General features: G+C 45.5%; 1 protein-coding gene across 1 annotated transcript in view; it reads left to right on the top strand.

Moving 5' to 3' along the window:
• VWF (von Willebrand factor) overlaps nt 1–24,642 on the top strand; it is a 204,303-nt gene that overhangs the window by 165,335 nt on the left and 14,326 nt on the right. Inside the window, exon 43 of the mRNA XM_077266531.1 lies at nt 1,269–1,418. Within this exon, the coding sequence (XP_077122646.1) occupies nt 1,269–1,418 (150 nt within the window). The remainder of the gene's footprint in view (nt 1–1,268; nt 1,419–24,642) is intronic.

The following is a 24,642-nucleotide window of genomic DNA, read 5'->3' as shown; positions in this document are numbered from 1 at the left end:
TGTCTTGTGCCTTTTAGTCAGCTGCTCTGTGTAACCCCGCCCCCACCACTGATTGGCAGCTTTGTGCTTATGTATAGTGTGCACAAAAAGCTGGCGTTTAGTGATGTGGGCGGAGTTATACAGAGCTCAGCATTCTGAGCTCTGCTAGATCTGCAGCAGAGAAAACAGTGATTGTATCAATGTCACAGAAAGCAGCCCAGTAAGTGACAGATCGCTGGAATCAGGGTCTCTGTTCATACATTATGTTGCGCTCAGATTACATAGCAAAAACCTGGTGACAGATTCCCTTTAAAGGTGACCTAACAGTAAAATCCTTTAATTCAGTGTTATGATCTCAACTGGGTACTGGATTATTGGACAGTTATAGATCACTTCCTATTGTAAGGATATAATCTATTATGTAGGATGTGATAATGTAATGCATGATAGAAATAGGTGTTATAATGTTTGCATAGAACTGTGTGAAAGGTTAAGTCTGCCCAGCAACAGACTGCAGGGTAAAATAGAGTTGATATTTGAGACTGGCCCACATAAGTGAGATTAGTGTTAGGGTTAGAATTGCTAAGTGAGCAGAGCTGCCTTAGGGGTGATGCGGAGTGAGAGGAGACTAAGGACAAGGGATAGTGAGATCCTAAAGAAAAGTGACCAATGAGACAGAGTGGCCTTCCGGAGAAGGGTCCTTGAAGAGGACGCCGAGTCACAAATCTTAGAGCTTGTAACGCAGAAGGTAATGGGCCTAAGCAGGACTGAGTACATGGGACTAATGGGGTGTCCTGAGTGCGAGGGCTCCGGGGCGCCAGTTGCGGCAGAAAAAGGATGTGGAACCAAAGAGCTAGTAAGGAGACTTGCTGCTCAGGACTGTAGCGTCAAAGCTGGGTTGTGGTGAAGTAGGACGAAACGTGTACTTCACCGGCCCTGGAGTAAACTACAGAGGAAGCATACTGTTTGGAAAATGCTTCATACTAAAAAAGGAAACATCTAAAAGAATTTGTACCCTCTACCCCTTTCATATAACCCTTCCCAAATTCCCATTCAGTAAAGAGTTTATTTTGGAAAAGTGGTCTCCCTCATTGAACTGTGAAACATCTGGTCCTGGCAAGCCCACAACACCGGCTACATGCAGCCTGCACCGAGCTAAGACCCTCACAGCCCAAGTCTCACACACCCGGACAGGACCCACACTTACATGTACAGTAATGCCCCGGGGCGCTGAAGACACTAGCTGTATATCTAATCATTAAATATTTGTATTATTTTTAATATTATAGGTCTGTGTGCATAAAAACAACGTCTACCACTTTGGGAGCTCCTGGGAAGATGGATGCCTAAATTGTCAGTGCAACAATGCTGTAGATCCTATCACAAACCTTCTCAGTGTAATGTGTGAGAGGAAGCCGTGTAAGGAAAACTGCGGTCCTGTAAGTATAAAATAAATTATGGCACATAGGGTCATGTATTGCAATGGAACTGATTCCCGAAAGTGTAAAACTTTCCTATCCATTCACCTACTTATGTTTGTCAAGAAGGAAGGTATAAAACCTTACGAATGTGCTGATATTCCCTGTATTGTCCTGTGAAAAGAACCTCGGGGGCGGGGTTTCTTTATAAATGAATATTTCTGGGAAGTTTTGCATTTTTCTTGACAAACAGTGTCGGACATTAAATTAGCCATCAATTATATATTCAAATGTCAGTTTGGTGATACTTAATGCTGGTGAAATGGAGTGTAAGGGGCAGTGTTTGGTGTGGGTTGTATTGATTTCTACGCTAGAAGCGCACCAAAGATGAATTTGATTTGTAAATGACTCATACCCATGTTATAAAACCAGCCAGCCTTTTGTCAAATATCCACCTTTATCCAATTGAGGAAGCCAACCATTTTGACACTTGAACTTGACCTAGGTGAAGACTTTCAGGATCTTTTATATCTACTGTCATAAAGATAAAGGATCTGTAAAGAGGACAACAAAATATGATGACCCAATTGGTCATTTATGGATTTGTTTTAGGACTAGAACAGAGCGCAGAGTCTGACTTCTGCAAGCAATAAAGGTCTTCCTATAGAAAGTCTCCAGGTTGCTACCCATTAAAGGGAATCTGACAGCATCATGATGTAGGGACAGAGACCCTGATTCCAGCGATGTTTCTCTTATTTTACTGGGTGCAGCAGTTGTGATGGAATCACAGTTTTCTCTGCTGAGTTCAGAATGCTGAGCTGTAACTCCGCCCACAGCACTGATTGGCTGCTTTCTGTCTACACTGTATAATGACTGAAAGCTGCTAATCAGTGGTGAGGCGTGGTTGGACTAGGAGGCATGAGAAACCGAGTCCTCTAGTGATAATCTCCTGCTGATAAAACACTGATTGCATTGAAACAGCAAAGCACAGCCCAATAAGTAACACCGCTGAAATCGGGGTCTCAGCCCCTACATCACGCCGATCTCAGATTACATAGAAAAAAACTGCTGACAGATTCCCTTTCAGAAGTCTCCTTCAGCAACGACTGGTGCGTAAATAGCCTGATGTTATCAAGTAGTGATTTTAAGCAGTATAGAGGGCAGGAAGCATAGTCAGACGGTGCACAGGTTGAGTCAGGCAGCGTTCAATCATGAACATGAGATAGGAAAAGGTCAGGATGGGCAGCAGACAAGTAGATGTGGTTCCAGAAAAAGAACTGTGTCAATACCAAATGGATCAGGAACAAAAACTCCATTGTAGACCAAAATTAACTTATTACTTATTGTAGAGTGATGTGGGAGGGGGCCATAAGAAATTTGGGGCACTTTGCCAGAGCCATGCATAGAGCAATGGTGGAAGGGATCCTGAGAACCCTGGGACATTTGGGCATTGGCTGAATATAGGGTGATCGCAATGGTCAATGAGCAAACCTAGAGTCAGAACATGGCCAGAGCCATGTCATAGAGCAGTGTTTCCCAAACTCCAGTCCTCACAGACCCCATTGGTCATGTTTTCAGTCTTTCCTTAGTATTGTTCAAGTAGTGGAAGTGTCATCAAGGCATCGGGAATTGTCTCACCTGTGCAACACTATGGAAATCCTGAAAACACGACCCGTGGGGTCCGTGAGGACTGGAGTTTGGGAAACATGGTCATAGAGTAACGGGAGAAGGGATCCTGAGAACCCTAGGGCATTTGGACTTGGCTGGATATAGGGGTGATCGCACTGGTCATTGAACAGATCTAGAGTCAGAACATGGCCAGAGACATGTCGCAGACCAACGGGGGAAGGAATCACGAGAACCCTGGGGCATTTTGACATTGGCTGGATAAAGGGGTGATCGCACTGGTCATTGAACAGATCTAGAGTCAGAACATGGCCAGAGCCATGTCGCAGACCAACAGGGGAAGGAATCACGAGAACCCTGGGGCATTTTGACATTGGCTGGATAAAGGGGTGATCGCACTGGTCATTGAACAGATCTAGAGTCAGAACATGGCCAGAGCCATGTCGCAGACCAACAGGGAAGGAATCACGAGAACCCTGGGGCATTTTGACATTGGCTGGATAAAGGGGTGCTGGCACTGGTCATTGAACAGATCTAGAGTCAGAACATGGCCAGAGCCATGTTGCAGACCAACGGGGGAAGGAATCACGAGAACCCTGGGGCATTTTGACATTGGCTGAATATAGGGTGATCGCAATGGTCAATGACCAAACCTAGAGTCAGAACATGGCCAGAGCCATGTCATAGAGCAGTGTTTCCCAAACTCCAGTCCTCACAGACCCCACGGGTCATGTTTTCAGGATTTCCTTAGTATTGCTCAAGTAGTGGAAGTGTCATCAAGGCATCAGGAATTGTCTCACCTGTGCAACACTATGGAAATCCTGAAAGCATGACCCGTGGGGTCCGTGATGACTGGAGTTTGGGAAACACTGTCCTAGAGTAACGGGAGAAGGGATCCTGAGATCCCTGGGGAATTTGGGCATTGGCTGGTTATAGGGGTGATTGCACTGGTCATTGAACAGATCTAGAGTCAGAACATGGCCAGAGCCATGTCACAGACCAACGGGGGAAGGAATCACGAGAACCCTGGGGCATTTTTACATTGGCTGGATATAGGGGTGATCACAATGGCTGTTGACCATATCAGGAGTCAGTGCATGACCAGAGCCATGTCATAGCAAATTATGGAACCTCTGAGAACCAGATAATGGACATCTGGAAAGAAGACAAATCATGACAGGTTTCCATCAAAAGTAGGACTAGACAACAGTAATTTACTAGATGCTTTCATCTATGGAGGTGTACCTTATCTCCAAATCATGACCAATCGTATATTGTCTCTTCATGACACATCTGTTTCATTGAGGTGCCAAAGATTTACGAAGAACTACACACTTCTAACACCAATTTGAGGTCAATAAGGACTAAAAAGTGACTTCTTTTTGGTGGCTTGTTAGTGGAATATGTCTGGCTTGAGTTACGGCACAAATGAGGTGCCAGGACAATTGCTAATTCTCTTGTAGGCACCAGTCTAAATAGAGATAGCGCTGCCTGATTAATTAAACAGCATTGTTCTGAAAAGAACACCACTTTGTCTCTATGGCTGGAGGTCCTTAGAAGAGCTTAGCGTAAGCTTTGCTTTCATTTATAAGATATTCCAAGGCACTTCTACATCCACGAGTGTGTTGACTTTACCGAGAGTGTTTGGGCTTATCTATGGGAAACAATGAGCAGGCTGTGTTTTACAAACTCTCTTTCCTAAGTGCTTCAAAGCCTTTTTTATATATATTTTGACACTTTCTAATCGAAAAAGCAGTGTATCCTGCCAAAAGAATAGGCGAGGAATTCACCGAATGGATGGCATGACTCCTTGGGTGGTCAGGGGCAAGAGTTGTACTCATTAAGGTTCCTCGGAACTCGGGAGGAAACAAAATGATGTTGTTTAGTGCCAATAATTTACTGTGCTGTCAAAAGAAAACTACAGATGACCCTTTACGGAATCTGATTTATTTTATTTTTTTTATAACCAACTTATGGGATCATGAGGTCAAAAATCATTCATTAATAATATATTATGAAATGAACTCATAAAATTAATTCAATGTTTAATATAAGGGCTCTGTAAACTTTATAAAAATGTCAATAGGATATTGCTTACCACATGTAAAGATTTACAAAAATTGAACATTTTTTGAGTTAATCTACATAAAAATTGTGTCCTAAAAATGTAGGCATCCTGGACAAATGTAAAAATGAGTATAAAAAACTGTGTGAGGGCCTACCATAAAAAGTCCTAAAAGATATGTCCTCAAAAATAGTGAAGATCAGGTGGATTTCTGGGGCAATTTGTCATCCATTATTTTTTGTTTTTGGAAGTGGTATTTTGTTTTGTACATGATTTTCCTAGGTTGGACATGATGACAGTGCCCATAAGATCTGAACCAGTCAACTTGGCTGCTGGTCATGTAGCAAGTTAATGGTGGTCTGTTATGGACCTGGTGGTTAGGAGCACTAGGAAAGACCTGATGGTTAAACTGAAGAACATGACAAGCTCTGGGAAGTGGGAGCTCTGCTGACCGGAAACCCTAATCCTATCACACACACTAGAAATAGCCGTGGAGCGTACCTAACTCTGCCTAGATGCCTCTTCACAGCCTAAGAGCTAACTACCCCTACAGATAGGAAATAAAGCCTTACCTTGCCTCAGAGAAATTCCCCAAAGGAAAAGGCAGCCCCCCACATTTATTGACTGTGAGTTAAGATGGAAGTCACAAACACAGGAATGAAACAGGTTTCAGCAAAGGAGGCCAGACTTCTCTAAACAGACAGAGGATAGAAAAGGTATCTTTGCGGTCAGCACAAAAAACTACAAAATACCACGCAGAGTGTGCAAAAAGACCCCCACACCGACTCACGGTGTGGAGGTGCCACTCTGCATCCCAGAGCTTCCAGCTAGCAAGGCAATATCATGATAGCAAGCTGGACTAGAAAACAATAAACAACAAATTAACTAGCAGGGACTTAGCTTCTGCTGGAGTAGACAGGTCATCAGAAAGATCCAGGAGAGATCTGAACCAGTGCTAAGACATTGACAGCTGGCATGAAGTAACGATCTGAGGGGAGTTAAATAGAGAAGCCAGCCTAGCACTAAACGAGGGCAGCTGATGAAGGAATCTCAGAACCAGCAGCTCCACTCACAGCCACCAGAGGGAGTCCACAGACAGCGCTCGCCGAAGTACCATTCATGACCACAGGAGGGAGTTCGAGAACGGAATTCACAACAGTGGTCTTAGCGAATGACCATGAAAGATTAGTTAGGTGGAGTGAGCTCAGATTTCTGTTCAGAAATAGCATGTATAGTGAGAAAAATAAAAAAAATGGATGAAAGAGTGATGTATGGCTTCTAAATAACCATATAGAGATATCCATGTCCAATGTCAGTAGCTTATTGCTGGATAGAATTGTACTTAGATTGTATAAAACCCCATTAGAAAATCAAAAATAGTGTCCATTTCCCAGTATGTTCCCTGCCATCTTTTTCATGATTAACCCTATCCCTGCAGTCATCAAGTGGATAATAAGTTCAATATTGGCAGGAGATTCTCTTCAATAGTCCCATTGTAATCTGATGGGCTACCTTTAGCAGTGGTATAATTAGAGTCATATGGGCACAGATCCAAATTTGTACCTATATGAATGTTGGTCTGATGTACGGACTCCTGTTATAATGTCCTCCATCCAGGCCCTCATCCTCTAATAATTTCTCCTATACTGGGCCCTATCTTATAAAAGCGTCCCTCTTTCTGGCCTGTATCCAGTAATAATGCTTCCTGCTCTTGCCCCATTCTGTAATTATTCCACCAGTCCATGGCCCCTTCCTGTAATAATGTCCCCTGTTTTGGCCTCCATCCTGTAATAATGTCCCCCCACTTTGGTCCCTTCCTGTAACAATGTACCCTGTCCTGGGTGTCCATTCTGTAATAATGTCCTCTGCCCTGGCACCATCCTCTAAAAATGTCCCCAATCCTTGGCCCCTTCCTGTAATGATGTCCCCTGTCTTGGCCTCCATCCTGTAATAATGTCCCCCCTCTTGGGTACCTTCCTGTATCAATGTACCCTATCCTGGGTGTGCATTCTGTAATAATATCCTCTGCCCGAACCCCTTCCTATAATAATGTCTCCCATCCTGGGCCCCATACTGTAATAATGTTCCCTGTCCTGGGCCCCTTACTATAATAATGTCCCTTGTCCTGGGCCCCTTCCTGTAATGATGTCCACTGTGTTGGTCTCCATCCTGTGATAATGTCCTCTATCCTGGACCCCTTCATGTAATAATGTTCCTTGTCCGGGGCTCTTTCTTTAATAATGTTCCCTGTATTGGCACTCTTCTCTAATACATAAAAAAAAAAATTCTTCTTACCTGTGTACTCTCCCACAGCGAGCAATGTTGTATTCCTGCTCCATAGTCAGTGCCCGACAATGACATGATGCATCGCCTGCGATGGGCACACTGATATCAGCTACTAGCATGTATAGCTATTGCAGTGCAGGGAGCCAGCGGTGCAGGGAGCCAACTGCTCTCTGTGCCACAATACATTTCAGCTGAATGTGTGTCTATGATTTGCAAATATAAATTACAGGTAAGAAACTAACGATGACAGACTGGTACAGAGGGGAGAGGGCCCTGCCCTAGCGGCCTTACAGGCTACAGCGTAATGGGGAAGGAGACAGTAGGTTGGGGGGTTGGGGCATCTTCAGTGGTGGTGAGGTGGGTTACTCCAGGCAGTAAGCTTTCTTGAAGAGATGCATTTTCAAGTTCCGTCTGAAAGTTCCGAGTGTTGGGGGCTTAGTCGGCTTACTTAGAGGTGTAATAAAAAATGAGGCCTACAGGGTCATTCCTCTCATCCTCTTCTTAGAGTTTGGTGTTTGCTCAACCCATTTCATGATCTTGGTAGAGATGAAAGGCATTGTGACCCTATGCATCTCCCCTCCTTTGTTTTTAAACTCTGTCCTAAGTGGACAAAGAATCCTTTGCCCCTGAAGAAAAATGGTTAATGAATTCAACGTGAGCTGTAGACCCTCTTTTACTGGGCGTCATTGTAGTCACAGAGGCTTCTGTTTATGTCTACCAGACTTGGAGGGCAGTGGCATAGAGGTCCCCAGTGCAAGATCTCCAACATGGCAACCTGACCCAAGTAGTCCCCAATGCAAGATCTCCAACATGACAACCTGACTCAAGGAGTCCCCAATGCAAGATCTCCAACATGTCAACCTGACCCAAGTAATCCCCAATGCAAGATCTCCAACATGGCAACCTGACCCAAGTAGTCCCCAATGTAAGATCTCCAACATGGCAACCTGACCCAAGTAGTCCCCAATGCAAGATCTCCAACATGTCAACCTGACTCACATAGTCCCCAATGCAAGACCTCCAACATATCAACCTGACTCAAGTAGTCCCCAATGTAAGATCTCCAACATGTCAACCTGACCCTAGTAGTCCCCAATGTAAGATCTCCAACATGACAACCTGACCCAAGTAGTCCCCAATGCAAGATCTCCATCATGTCAACCTGACCCAAGTAGTCCCCAATGTAAGATCTCCAACATGACAACCTGACCCAAGTAGTCCCCAATGTAAGATCTCCAACATGTCAACCTGACTCATGAAGTCCCCAGTGCAAGACCTCCAACATGTCAACCTGACTCATGAAGTCCCCAATGCAAGACCTCCAACATGTCAACCTGACCCAAGTAGTCCCCAATGTAAGATCTCCAACATGTCAACCTGACCCAAGTAGTCCCCAATGTAAGATCTCCAACATGTCAACCTGACCCAAGTAGTCCCCAATGTAAGATCTCCAACATGTCAACCTGACCCAAGTAATCCCCAATGTAAGATCTCCACATGTCAACCTGACCCAAGTAGTCCCCAATGTAAGATCTCCAACATGTCAACCTGACTCAAGTAGTCCCCAATGCAAGATCTCCAACATGGCCCACAACTATTAAAGTACTATATTAATATTGACCAACTCCTATAGACCAATAAAACCTTTTGGGCTCTCATAGTCTCCATCATCCGGGTGCATCTGCAAGCCCTGCACCCACTATAATTACACCCCTAGTGGAGGAGAACTTTTTGCCAAAGCAGAAGACATTGGACTTCAACATAACCTGAGACCCCCTTCCAATAAAACCCATTGTGGTTAGTCACAGGTTCTATATACTTATGTTTCCTGCATGGAGGGAGAACATTTTGCTCCTAAAGAAGTTGTATGATCAGCGGAGACTCTCACCTTTAATTAGCCATACGGTGGAAATTGGGTCTAACTTCTAGGAAAGCATATAACGAGGAACCGGCCAAGTTGGAAATAAAATCTTGATAAATTATCTAATTTTGTTGTACATTTCAATGTTTACCTGGGCAAAAGCCGTGTGTAATCATCAATTCTCGACTTATCATTGTGCTTTGTCATGCACAGTACAGGACATATGGCACACGTGGGACATGACTAAGGGCTTTCTCCGTAACCTTCGTTTTAATTAAAGTCAAGCACTCGCACAAACACCTGGATCCATGTAAAAACCCTCCTCTTGTTTGCCTTCCATTAGTCTGATGAAACCTGTCAGCAGACAGTCGGTAATACAGAGGAGAGGATGAGCTGTAAATCCAATGGTAACCCTTCACATTCTCACTTTGGGGGGGGGGGGGGGGACGGGACAGGAGGTTTTACATTAAGTAAATGGTTGAGTTTATTCTTATGTTCCTTGAGCATATTTGCATTGACTATTCCCATGTTGTGTCCATCAATGAATGATTTCCTCTTGCTTATAAGTTCTTACAACATGGAAACACATGAAAAACCATTCTACTCAGTGGCTGAATAAAAACGTAACGCTATAAAAACTAAATAATAGGATGTAAATGTGTTTAGAGACACAATCAATATCTAATTGAAACAAATTAATAATCAGAACCTTGGCCCATATGGGCAAATAGGGCTATCTATGCTTTATTTCATGCATTTGTTGGTCACTCTTCTTTAGCTATACATCAAGAAGAAGGAACAGAGTAGTTTCGGGGGTCCACAGAATGAGTCCTTCCTTAGCTTTTATTTTGGCTGAACAAATCACGAGATTACCAGGTTGTCATGTCACTGCAAGTATGCAATTTGCATACTTCCGACCACATTACAACTAGATGCTCAATAGGAGTGAAATGAGCAAGGCCGAGCACTAGGGTTGAGCGACTTTTGTTTTTTTAAGATCGAGTCGGGTTTTGTGAAACCCGACTTTGTCCAGAGTCGAGTCGAGTGCAGTCGGCCGATTATCGCTAAAAGTCGGGGATCGACCGAAACACGAAACCCAACGCAAGTCAATGGGGAAGCATAGTCGGCAGTGAGTGGAGGCCAAGAAAACACCTACAGTGCCCATTTTAATGGCAAAAACATCCATTCTTGTTTCTGAAGCTTGTCAATCTTCATTAACTTTATAATAATAGTTGGGCATTGGAAATTGGGGGTCATTTGGCAAAAGTTGTGGGGGGGTAGGGCTGGTTCAAGGTTTTAGTGGGCCCAGGAAACGTGGACTACGTCACGGCGGTGGAGCAGTGAGAGGTAAGTATGTCAAGTTTGCAAGTGCTGTGATCCTAAGCAAGCAGGGGGGGCCCACTCGTTGGCATTGGCACTGGCACAGGGCCCCTCAAAGTACAGCGGTGTGTTTGCACGGCGGGGGCGCATCCCACCAGCAGCGACACTTTTGCGTACTCTGAGGGGCCCTGTGCCAGTGACGTCGCCAACGAGTATGCCCCCCCAACCTGATGAAGGAACCTGCACTTTCATCTGCACCTTCCTCTCTGTCCCTGTGTAAGGTGGTATAACATGCGGGAAGGGGAACCTTACTTTCAGCAGGGTCAGATTCTGGCTGTGTAGAGTGCAAGGAGAATGTAGTGGTCTGGGTCAATGTACCAGCAGACTCATCTAGCAGTGGCTGGGCAATGGGCAGGATGAGGAGGAAACAGATATAGGGCCAAAGAATAAAGTAGGCTAAATGCAGTTCAAAATTGGTAACAGGACTAACCAGGCGGCATTGCTTTGTTGAGTGGAGTAGCAAACCCAGGAGCAGCAGACACTGTTTTAAGGGCCCAAACACACTAATAGGCCAAATGCAGTTTAATATCTGATACTGTAGGCCAAAAGCCAGAAGGTTGAAGCTCAGCTTTATTCAGTTGAGGACAACACCAGGCAGGGGCAGACACCATTAGTAGGCCCTAAACACCTATTTTTTTTTTTTAAAAAAAAGCTTAATAAGAGCCAGAAGGTAGAAGCTCAGCTTTATTCAGATGAGGACAAACACCAGGGAGCAGCAAACAGAGGTATTAGGCCCCATCCAGCAATTAACCCCTTCATGACCCAGCCTATTTTGACCTTAATGACCTGTTTTTTGCAATTCTGACCAGTGTCCCTTTATGAGGTAATAACTCAGGAACGCTTCAACGGATCCTAGCGGTTCTGAGATTGTTTTTTCGTGACATATTGGGCTTCATGTTAGTGGAAAATTTAGGTCGATAATTTCTGAGTTTATTTGTGAAAAAAACGGAAATTTGGCGAAAATTTTGAAAATTTCGCAATTTTCACATTTTGAATTTTTATCCTGTTAAACCAGAGAGTTATGTGACACAAAATAGTTAATAAATAACATTTCCCACATGTCTACTTTACATCAGCACAATTTTGGAAACAAAAATTTTTTTTGCTAGGAAGTTATAAGGGTTAAAATTTGACCAGTGATTTCTCATTTTTACAACAAAATTTACAAAACCATTTTTTTTAGGGACCACCTCACATTTGAAGTCATTTTGAGGGGTCTATATGGCTGAAAATACCCAAAAGTGACACGATTCTAAAAACTGTACCCCTCAAGGTGCTCAAAACCACATTCAAGAAGTTTATTAACCCTTCAGGTGCTTCACAGCAGCAGAAGCAACATGGAAGGAAAAAATTAACATTTAAATTTTTAGTCACAAAAATGATTTTTAGAAACATTTTTTTAATTTTCCCAAGGGTAAAAGGAGAAACTGGACCACGAAGGTTGTCCAATTTGTCCTGAGTACGCTGATACCTCATATATGGGGGTAAACCACTGTTTGGGCTCACGGCAGGGCTCGGAAGGGAAGGAGCGCCATTTGACTTTTTGAAGGAAAAATTGGCTCCAATCTTTAGCGGACACCATGTCGCATTTGGAGAGCCCCCGTGTGCCTAAACATTGGAGCTCCCCCACAAGTGACCCCATTTTGGAAACTAGACCCCACAAGGAACTTACCTAGAGGCATATTGAGCACTTTAAACCCCCAGGTGCTTCACAAATTGATCTGTAAAAATGAAAAAGTACTTTTTTTTCACAAAAAAATTATTTTAGCCTCAATTTTTTCATTTTCACATGGGCAACAGGATAAAATGGATCCTAAAATTTGTTGGGCAATTTCTCCTGAGTACACCTATTCCTCACATGTGGGGGTAAACCACTGTTTGGGCACATGGTAAGGCTCGGAAGGGAAGGAGCGCCATTTGAATTTTTGAATGAAAAATTATCTCCATCGTTAGCGGACACCATGTCACGTTTGGAGAGCCCCTGTGTGCCTAAACATTGGAGCTCCCCCACAAGTGAGCCCATTTTGGAAACTAGACCCCCCAAGGAACTTATCCAGAAGCATAGTGAGCACTTTAAACCCTCAGGTGCTTCACAAATTGATCCATAAAAATGAAAAAGTACTTTTTTTTCACACAAAAAATTTTTTAGCCTCAATTTTTTCATTTTCACATGGGCAACAGGAGAAAATGGATCCTAAAATTTGTTGGGCAATTTCTCCTGAGTACGCTGATACCTCATATGTGGGGGTAAACCATTGTATGGGTGCACGGCAAGGCTCGGAAGGGAAGGTGCGACATTTGACTTTTTGAATGGAAAATTAGCTCCAATCGTTAGCGGACACCATGTCGCATTTGGAGAGCCCCTGTGTGCCTAAATATTGGAGCTCCCCTACAAGTGACCCCATTTTAGAAACTAGACCCCCCAAGGAACTTATCTAGATGCATAGTGAGCACTTTAAACCCCCAGGTGCTTTACCAAAGTTTATACCGCAGAGCCGTGAAAATAAAAAAAAAATTTTCTTTCCTCAAAAATGATTTTTAGCCCGGAATTTTTTATTTTTCCAAGGGTAACAGGAGAAATTGGACCCCAAATGTTGTTGTCCAGTTTCTCCTGAGTACGCTGATACCCCATATTTGGGGGAAAACCACTGTTTGGGCACATTCCGGGGCTCGGAAGGGAAGTAGTGACGCTTTGTATTGCAGACTTTGATGGAATGGCCTGCGGGCATCATGTTACGTTTGCAGAGCCCCTGATGTGCCTAAACAGTAGAAACCCCCCACAAGTGACCCCATTTTGGAAACTAGACCCCCAATGAACTTATCTAGATATGTGGTGAGCACTTTGAACCCCCAAGTGCTTCACAGAAGTTTATAACGCAGAGCCATGAAAATAAAAAATAATTTTTCTTTTCTCAAAAATGATTTTTTAGCCCACAATTTTTTATTTTCCCAAGGGTAACAGGAGAAATTGGACCACAAAAGTTGTTGTCCTGTTTCTCCTGAGTACGCTGATACCCCATATGTGGGGGAAAACCACTGTTTGGGCACATGCCGGGGCTCGGAAGGGAAGTAGTGACGCTTTGGAATGCAGACTTTGATGGAATGGCCTGCGGGCATCATGTTACGTTTGAAGAGCCCCTGATGTGCCTAAACAGTAGAAACCCCCCACAAGTGACCCCATTTTGGAAACTAGACCCCCCATGGAACTTATCTAGATATGTGGTGAGCACTTTGAACCCCCAAGTGCTTCACAAAAGTTTACAACGCAGAGCTGTGAAAATAAAAAATCATTTTTCTTTCCTCAAAAATGATTTTTTAGCCCGCAATTTTTTATTTTCACAAGGGTAACAGGAGAAATTGGACCCCAATAGTTGTTGCCCAGTTTGTCCTGAGTATGCTGGTACCCCATATGTGGGGGTAAACCACTGTTTGGGCGCACGTCAGGGCCCGGAAGGGAGGGAGCACCATTTGACTTTTTGAACGCAAGATTGGCTGGAATCAATGGTGGCGCCATGTTGCGTTTGGAGACCCCTGATGTGCCTAAAAAGTGGAAACCCCTTAATTCTAACCCAAACACACCCCTAACCCTAATGCCAACTCTAGCCATAACCCTAATCACAACCCTAACCCCAACACACCCCTAACCCTAATCCCAACCCTAACGCTAATCCTAACCCTAACCACAACCCTAACCCCAACACACCCCTAACCCTAACCATAACTCTAACCACAAGCCTAATCTTAACCCTATTTCCAACCCCGGCCCTAATTCCAACCCTAACTCTAATTCCAACCCTAACCCTAAGGCTATGTGCCCACGTTGCGGATTCGTGTGAGATTTTTTTCGCACCATTTTTGAAAAATCCGCAGGTAAAAGGCACTGCATTTTACATGCAGATTTACCGCAGATTTCCAGTGTTTTTTGTGCGGATTACACCTGCGGATTGCTATTGAGGAACAGGTGTAAAACGCTGCGGAATCCACACAAAGAATTGACATGCTGCGGAAAATACAACGCAGCATTTCTGCGTGGTATTTTCCGCACCATGGGCACAGCGGATTGGTTTTCCATAGGTTTACATGGTACTGTAAACCTGATGGAACACTGCTACGAATCTGCAGTGGCCAATCCGCTGCGGATCCGCAGCCAAATCCGCACCATGTGCACATAGCCTAATTCTAAGGGTATGTGCACAAACGCTGCAGAAAACGCTGCGGATCCGCAGCAGCGTTTCCGCAGCTGCGGGTCCGCAGCAGTTTCCCATGAGTTTACAGTTGAATGTAAAGCTATGGGAAACAAAAAACGCTGTGCACATGCTGCGGAAAAAACTGCGTGGAAACGCAGCGGTTTACATTCCGCAGCATGTCACTTCTTTCTGCAGATTCCGCAGCGGTTTTACAACTGTTCCAATAGAAAACGCAGTTGTAAAACCGCAGTGAAATCTGCAGAAAAAACGCAGAAAAACCGTGGTAAATCCGCAGTAAATTTATCAAATCCGCTGCGGAAATATCTGCAGAGTACCAGAAAACGTGTGCACATAGCCTTACCCTAGCCCTACCCCTAACCCTACCCCTAACCCTACCCCTAACCCTAGTGGAAAAAAAAATAAAAATATTTTCTTTATTTTATTATTGTCCCTACCTATGGGGGTGATAAAGGGGGGGGGTTCATTTACTATTTTTTTTATTTTGATCACTGTGATGGGTTATATCACAGTGATCAAAATGTACATTGAACGAATCTGCCGGCCGGCAGATTCGGCGGGCGCACTGCGCATGCGCCCGCCATTTTGGAAGATGGCGGCGCCCAAGGAGAAGACGGACCGAATCCGGGAGGATCGGTAAGTATGAAGGGTTGGTGGGGGGGTGAATCGGAGCACAGGGGGGAGCGGACACTAGGACGGGGGAGCGGACAGGCGGACGCAGGGGAGTACCGGACTGAACGGAGGACCGGGGAGCAGATCGGTGGCAGTGGGGGGGGGGCAGATCAGGATTTCCAGCCATGGCCGATGATATTGCAGCATCGGCCATGGATTGCAATATTTCACCATTTTCATAGGTGAAATATTGCAAATTGCTCTGATTGGCTGTTGCACTTTCAACAGCCAATCAGAGTGATCGTAGCCACGTGGGGGCAAAGCCACCCCCCCTGGGCTAAAGTACAACTCCCCCTGTCCCTGCAGATCGGGTGAAATTGGAGTTAACCCTTTCACCCGATCTGCAGGGACGCGATCCCTCCATGACGCATACGGTGCGTCACAGGTCGGATTGGCACCGACTTTCATGACGCAGCGTATGCGTCAAAGGTCGGGAAGGGGTTAAAAAAAATATATATAATAATAATAATTAGAGCCAGAAGGTGGAAGCTCAGCTTTATTCAGTTGAGGACAACACCAGGCAGGGGCAGACACCGTTAGTAGGCCCTAAACACCTATTTTTTTTTTAAAAAAAAGCTTAATAAGAGCCAGAAGGTAGAAGCTCAGCTTTATTCATTTGAGGACAACTTGAATTAGGGACTGCAGACAGACTTACCAGGCTTTCCCCTTTGTGGACCATGCATCCAATACATTAACCCATTGCGCCACAAAGGACACGTAACCTTCCGTGGCCATGCCTACAGGTCCATGTGTCTGTTGTCAGGTGTACCTTTGGATTCACAGATTGACAGAGTGCATGGACAATGCGGTCTTTAACATGCTGGTGGAGGGGTGGGATGGCTTTTCTCGCAAAAGAATTGTCAACTGGGTAGCTCATAGCGTGGTACAGCGTAGTCCATCATGGCTTTATTAATATTAAATAAAATAAAAAAATAGGCTCTATGCACTGTAAAATAGGTTCCAGGGGTAAACGGGCAGCATTGGTGTGGTCAGTGGAGGAGGATTGCAAGGAGGCACCGCAGACAGGCTTACTAGGCCTAAAATATCTAACAATAGGCTCAAGGCAGTTTTAAATAGGTTACATGGATACACAGGCAGCTTAGTGGTCAGCGGAGGAGGAGTATTGCAAGTAGGGACCGCAGACAGGCTAACAAAGGCCTAAAATAACAAACAATAGGCTCATGGCAGTTTTACAACGGTTACATGGATACACAGGCAGCTTAGTGGTCAGTGGAGGAGTATTTAAAGTAGGGACCGCAGACAGGCTATCAAAGGCCTAAAATAACAAACAATAGGCTCATGGCAGTTTTACAGCGGTTACATGGATACACAGGCAGCTTGGTGGTCAGTGGAGGAGTATTGCAAGTAGGGACCGCAGACAGGCTAACAAAGGCCTAAAATAACAAACAATAGGCTCATGGCAGTTTTACATCGGTTACATGGATACACAGGCAGGCAGCATTGTGGTCAGTGGAGGAGTAATGCAAGTAGGGACCGCAGACAGGCTATCAAAGGCCTAAAATAACAAACAATAGGCTCATGGCAGTTTTACAACGGTTACATGGATGCACAGGCAGCTTAGTGGTCAGAGGAGGAGTATTGCAAGTAGGGACCGCAGACAGGCTAACAAAGACCTAAAATAACAAACAATAGGCTCATGGCAGTTTTACAACGGTTACATGGATACACAGGCAGCTTAGTGGTCAGGGGAGGAGGAGTATTGCAAGTAGGGACCGCAGACAGGCTAACAAAGGCCTAAAATAACAAACAATAGGCTCATGGCAGTTTTACAACGGTTACATGGATGCACAGGCAGCTTAGTGGTCAGAGGAGGAGTATTGCAAGTAGGGACCGCAGACAGGCTAACAAAGACCTAAAATAACAAACAATAGGCTCATGGCAGTTTTACAACGGTTACATGGATACACAGGCAGCTTAGTGGTCAGCGGAGGAGGAGTATTGCAAGTAGGGACCGCAGACAGGCTAACAAAGGCCTAAAATAACAAACAATAGGCTCATGGCAGTTTTACAACGGTTACATGGATACACAGGCAGCTTAGTGGTCAGTGGAGGAGTATTGCAAGTAGGGACCGCAGACAGGCTAACAAAGGCCTAAAATAACAAACAATAGGCTCATGGCAGTTTTACAACGGTTACATGGATACACAGGCAGCTTAGTGGTCAGCGGAGGAGGAGTATTGCAAGTAGGGACCGCAGACAGGCTAACAAAGGCCTAAAATAACAAACAACAGGCTCATGGCAGTTTTACAACGGTTACATGGATACACAGGCAGCATTGTGGTCAGTGGAGAAGGATTGCAAGGAGTGTCTGACACAGTTAGTACTCACAAAAAATAAATAGATGTTAATGTCTCGCAAAACAACCCCCCCAAAAAAAGTGTGGCATACTTAGGTACAGGGGTGGGCTCATCTGCTGAGTTTCTGACAAAGTAATTTGGCAGTAAATTAGTATTTACTGGTGTCAATATAGGACACTGACCCAGACTACTTTAACTAGCATCATAGATGTAAACAAATTGGTATTGATTGTCAGTGCCAGGCATTGAATGATGTCAGCGCATAGACTAAACATTGGTGGAGCTGTGCAAGATAATTTTGCACGTGGTAGAGCACATTTGGAGTTGGGGGGGGGGGACTCTCTTGTGGCTGGCGGTACCGCCCCAGGGCCCCTCGTGTTACAACGGTGTGTCTGACGTTGGGTGCGCACCACCACCGCCAGAGACACTACATTGTACTATGAGGGACCCAGTGCCAGTGCCGTCGACCAAAAGCGGGCACACCCACCTCTTCTGACAAACAGCACTGTAACTAACGGGTGCTTGCGCCAACTGGCGAGACCACGGCCCCGTGGGGGGAGTTTTCCCATTGGGGGAGGTGTAAACATGCCGTATGCTTGTCAAACAGCTGCTGCAAATTAAGAGATTGGAACACTCAGTAAAACCAGTCCACAAGCAAGACCTTTTTATAGGAAAGCTAGGTGTCAGCCGGGAAAGGTGGGGCAAAATAATTTGAAATCCAGGAGTGGTTCATTTTAATGAAGGTGAGATCATCCACATTTTGGGTAGCCAGATGAGTCCTTTTTTCGGTTAATATTGAACCAGCAGCACTGAATACTCTTTCTGATAGCACACTAGCTGCTGGGCAAGCAAGCTCCTGCAACGCATATTCTGCCAATTCAGGCCAGGTGTCTAATTTTGATGCCCAGTAATCAAATGGGAATGACGGTTGAGGGAGAACATCGATAAGGGATGAAAAATAGTTAGTAACCATACTGGACAATTGTTGTCTCCTGTCACTTTGAATAGATGCTGCAGTACCTGTCCTGTCTTCGGTCATTGCAAAATCACTCCACAACCTGGTCAGAAAACCCCTCTGTCCAACGCCACTTCTGATCTGTGCACCTCTAACACCTCTGCCATGTAGCCCCCTGCAGCTTGTGTGAGACTGAGAACCATCACCGGCGCTGTGTGCTGGGAATGCCTGAATCAAACGGTCTACCAGAGTAGCTTGTTTGGTTGCTAAGATTTGTTCGAGGTTCTCATGTGGCATAATATTTTGCAATTTGCCTTTATAGCGAGGGTCAAGGATGCAGGCCAACCAGTAATCATCATCGCTCATCATTTTAATAATGCGTGTGTCCGTTTTGAGGATACGTAAGGCATAATCCGCCATGTGGGCCAAAGTTCCAGTTGTCAAATCTGCGGTTGTGCTGGTTGGAGGGGCAGTTACAGGCAAATCTACGTCACTTGTCTCCCTTAAAAAAACAGAACCCGGCCTTGCAACGCCACTAATTTCTGTTTGCCCAGGAGAAGCTTCCTCATTCAAAAAGTACTCATCCCCATCATCCTCCACGTCCTCCTCCTCCTCTTCGCCCGCTACCGCGTCCTCTACACGGCCCTGACCAGACAATGGCTGACTGTCATCAAGGCTTTCCTCTTCCTCGGCTGCAGACGCCTGCTCCTTTATGTGCATCAAACTTTGCATCAGCAGACGCATTAGGGGGATGCTCATGCTTATTATGGCGTTGTCTGCACTAACCAGCCGTGTGCATTCCTCAAAACACTGAAGGACTTGACACAGGTCTTGTAGCTTCGACCACTGCACACCTGACAACTCCATGTCTGCCATCCAACTGCCTGCCCGTGTATGTGTATCCTCCCACAAAAACATAACAGCACGCCTCTGTTCGCACAGTCTCTGAAGCATGTGCAGTGTGGAGTTCCACCTTGTTGCAACGTCGATGATTAGGCGATGCTGGGGAAGGTTCAAAGACCGCTGATAGTTCTGCATATGGCTGGCGTGTACGGGCGAACGGAGGATATGCGAGCAAAGTCTGCGCACTTTGAGGAGCAGGTCGGGTAACCCCGGGTAACTTTTCAGGAAGCACTGCACCACCAGGTTTAAGGTGTGAGCCAGGCAAGGAATGTGTTTCATTTGGGAAAGGGCTATGGCAGCCATGAAATTCCTTCCGTTATCACTCACTACCTTGCCTGCCTCAAGATGTACAGTGCCCAGCCATGACTGAGTTTCATTCTGCAAGAACTCGGACAGAACTTCCGCGGTGTGTCTGTTGTCACCCAAACACTTCATTGCCAATACAGCCTGCTGACGCTTGCCACTAGATGTCCCTTAATGGCACACCTGGTGTGCAACAGTGGCAGCTGCGGATGGAGTGGATGTGCGACTGCGGTCTGTGGACGAGCTCTCGCTTCTGCATGAGGAGGAGGAAGAGGAGGAGGGGGGGGGGCGAACGCCTACAGACAACTCTTTCCTTGACCGTGGGCTAGGCAGAAATGTCCCAATATTGCTGTCCCCTGTGGACCCTGCATCCACCACATTCACCCAGTGTGCCGTGATGGACACGTAACATCCCTGGCCATGCCTACTGGTCCATGCATCTGTTGTCAGGTGCACCTTTGTAGTCACAGACTGCCTGAGTGCATGGACGATGCGGTCTTTAACATGCTGTTGGAGGGCTGGGATGGCTTTTCTAGAAAAGAAGTGCCGACTGGGTAGCTCGTAGCGTGGTACAGCGTAGTCCATCAGCGCTTTGAAAGCTTCGCTTTCAACTAACCGGTAGGGCATCATCTCTAATGAGATTAGTCTAGCAATGTGGGTGTTCAAACCCTGTGTACGCGGATGCGAGGATGAGTACTTCCTTTTCCTAACAAGAGTCTCATGTAGGGTGAGCTGGACTGGAGACCTGGAGATCGTGGAACTAGCGGTGGTGCCGGTGGACATGGGTGAGTGAGAGAGGGTTGGAGATGGTATTCTTGCCGGTGCCCTACATGCAGTGTTTCCTACTGCAAACCTGGTGATTCCCTGACTGCTTTGGCCTGGCGACGAAAGCTGCACAGATACTGCAGGTGGTGCGGGAAATGGTGGGTTTACAGTGAGGGAAGGGATGTAGCGTTGATGAGTAGCTTCATTGGCCGAGGGTGCTGCAACCTTTAGGGACGTTTGGTAGTTAGTCCAGGCTTGCAAATGCATGGTGGATAAATGTCTATGCATGCAACTTGTATTTAGACTTTTAAGATTCTGACCTCTGCTTAAGGTAGTTGAACATTTTTGACAGATGACTCTGCGCTGATCATTTGGATGTTGTTTAAAAAAATGCCAGACTGCACTCTTTCTACTATCGGATACCTTTTCAGGCATTGCAGACTGAGCTTCTTTAACCGGATGGCCACGCTGTCCTCCAACTGGTTTTGGTTTTGCCACGCGTTTGTGGCCAGATACGGGCCCGGTAGATGGAACCTGTTGCGATGCTGATGCCTGCTGCGGCTCCTCCTCCTCCGCTTCAGAACTACGGCCGCCTGCACCCTGTTCCACCAATGGCTGCCAATCGGGGTCAACAACTGGGTCATCTATGACCTCCTCTTCTATGTCGTGTGCAACTTCGTCTGTGTCACCGTGTAAGCAGGTGGTATAGCGTTTGTGACGGGGCACCATAGACTCCGCTGGGTTTGATTCTGGCTCAGTACACTACGAGGGCAATGTTCTGGTCTTAGTCAAAGGAACAGCATAGTAATCTGGCTGTGGCTGTGCATCTGTGCACTCCATGTCCGATTCAACTTCTAATGGGCATGGCCTGTTAACTGTTTCACTGTCTAACCCAGGAACGGTATGTGTAAAGAGCTCCATGGAGTAACCCGTTGTGTCGACTGACGCATCCTTCACTGTTGTTCTGGGTGAAGGACACAAGGAAGCGACTTGTTCCTGACCGGGAGCATCCACTGACGATGCACTGCTCTGACATTTGGCACTTTCCGAGGAGGAGGCGAAAGAGCTAGAGGCAGAGTGAGCAATGAAAGCCAATACTTGTTCCTCCTGCTCCGGCTTCAAAAGTGGTTTTCCTACTCCCAGAAAAGAGAGCGTTCGAGGCCTTGTGTAGCCAGACAACGAACCTGGCTCAACAACTCGAGACTTGGGTTCTGTACTGCTTTTACCACGACCACCTGATGCTCCACCACCACTACCATCATTACCAGCTGACAATGACCGCCCACGGCCACGACCTCTTCCACTAGACTTCCTCATTGTTTGCAAAACGTAACCAAAGTAACGCTATTTGTTACTGTATAACAACTTATAAGTTGAACGCAAACTTCTGTAGGATTTATATATACCTTTATAGGTGCCTGACACTGAAAGGAAAATCAGGCCCAATGTTACACACTAGGTTTTCTGTGCCCCAATAATTTGAGACAGATGCCACACACAGGACTGGCACGGAGGCAGACTTGCCAATATTTATCTCCCACTAACTATTTTTTATTTTAAAGGGAGAATTTACCCAAAAGACAAAAAGGCCAAGTATTATACAGTGCTTTTCGGTGGCACACAATGAGAGACAGATGCCACCCACAGCAATGGCACGGAGGCAGACTTGCCAATATTTATCTCCCACTAATTTTTATTTTGGAAAAGGTAGAATTTAGCCCCCCCCAAAAAAATGGCCAAGTATCACACAGTGGTTTTCGGTGCCACACAATGAGAGAGAGATGCCACCCACAGCAATGGCACAGAGGCAGACTTGCCAATATTTATCTCCCACTAATTTTTTTTGGGGAAAAGGGAGAATTTAGCCAAAAAAAAAAATAAAAAATGGCCAAGTATCACACAGTGGTTTTCGGTGGCACACAATGAGAGAGAGATGCCACCCACAGCAATGGCACGGAGGCAGACTTGCCAATATTTATCTCCCACTATTTTTTTGGGGGGAAAAAGGAGAATTTAGCCAAAAAAAAAAAAAAATGGCAAAGTATCACACAGTGGTTTTCGGTGGCACACAATGAGAGAGAGATGCCACCCACAGCAATGGCACGGAGGCAGACTTGCCAATATTTATCTCCCTGCAGTAATCTCAGAAAAGTATGGCAGGCAGCTATAAAAAGGACTGCTGCACACAAAAGTGTGGACAAACACACAAGATAGCTGTGCAGAAAGGAAGGAAAAACAGGATTTGTGCTTTGAAAAAAGCAGTTGGTTTGCACAGCGTAGTACACACACAGCAACGCAGCTATCAGGGTCAGGGAGCCTTCTAGGGCAGCCCAATGAGCGACAGCGCTGAGGAAAAAAAAACGTAGTTTCCACTGTCCCTGCAAACAAAAGGTGGTGTTGGACAGTGGAAATCGCTACAGCACAAGCGGTTTGCAGCTTTATGTACCCTGCCTATCACTATCCCTGCTTCCGAAGAAGCGGCAGCAACCTCTCCCTACACTCAGATCAGCAGCAGTAAGATGGCGGTCGGCGGGAACTCCCCTTTATAGCCCCTGTGACGCGGCAGAAAGCAAGCCAATCACTGCAATGCCCTTCTCTAAGATGGTGGGGACTGACATCTATGTCATCACGCTGCCCGCACTCTGCGTCCACCTTCATTGGCTGAGAAATGGCGCTTTTAGCGTCATTGAAACGCGACTTTGGCGCGAAAGTCGCGTACCGCATGGCCGACCCCACACAGGGAGCGGCTCGGTTTCATGAGACGCCGACTTTGCCAAAAGTCGGCGACTTATGAAAATGAACGATCCGTTTCGCTCAACCCTACCGAGCACGTCTAGTCGGCAAGTAACTACTTATTTGAAATTGCATACTTGTGATTACGTGACCGCCTGCCCTCGCTGGTGGTGGCACCTGAAAATCCTGAGGACTTCAGACTTTCATCCCAAACCTGGACAACTCCTGTAACATAAATTGTATAAGGATGATGGTGCATCCATCTGTATATATACTCTTATAGTATGTACGTAAAATAAAGGGCACCACAATGGGAACCAGGTTTGCCCATCATAGAATTTTATAGTAGGAAGGGACCTCCAGTGTCCTCATGTCCAACCCCTGCTCAATGCAGGATTCCCTAAACCATCTCAGACAGATGTCTGTCCAGCCTCTGTTTGAAGACTTCCATTGAAGGAGAACTCACCACCTCTCATGGCAGCCTGTTCCACTCATTGATCACTCTCACTGTCAAAAAGTTTTTTCTAATATCTAATCTGTATCGTCTCCATTTCAGTTTCATTCCATTGCTTCTCGTGTTTCCATATGCAAATGAGGATAAGGACGATCCCTCTACATTGTGACAGCCCTTTAGATATTTGTAGACATCTATTAAGTCACCTCTTAGCCTTCTTTTGTGCAAGCTAAACATTCCCAGATCTTTTAACTATTCCTCGTAGGACATGCTTTGCAGTCCGCTCACCATCCTGGTAGCTCTTCTCTTAACTTGCTCCAGTTTTTCAATATCTTTTTTAAAATGTGGTGCCTAAAACTGGACACAGTATTCCATATGTGGTCTGACCAAGGAGGGTTAGAGGGGGATAATTACTTCACATGATTTAGACTCTATGCTTCTCTCAATACATACCAGAACTGTTTTTGCCTTTTTTACTGCTGCATCACTCTGTTGACTCATATGCAGTCTGTAATCTATTAGTATACCCAAGTCTTTTTCACACGTGCTGTTGCTTAGTTCTATTCCTCCCATTCTGCAGATGTAATTTTCATTTTTCTTGCCCAAGTGTAGAATCTTGCATTTCTCCCTGGTATATACTATTCTATTAGTCACTTACCAATTAACGTTAATTTTATAAGTTTGTACGCCCTGTGGAACAAATAGTTGGTAGTGGGTGA

Source organism: Ranitomeya variabilis, chromosome 5 (assembly GCF_051348905.1).
Source record: "Ranitomeya variabilis isolate aRanVar5 chromosome 5, aRanVar5.hap1, whole genome shotgun sequence".
NCBI classification, from domain to species: Eukaryota; Metazoa; Chordata; class Amphibia; order Anura; family Dendrobatidae; genus Ranitomeya; species Ranitomeya variabilis.
The sequence above is the reverse complement of the archived record's forward strand: the minus strand, read 5'-3'. Positions and strand labels throughout refer to the sequence as shown.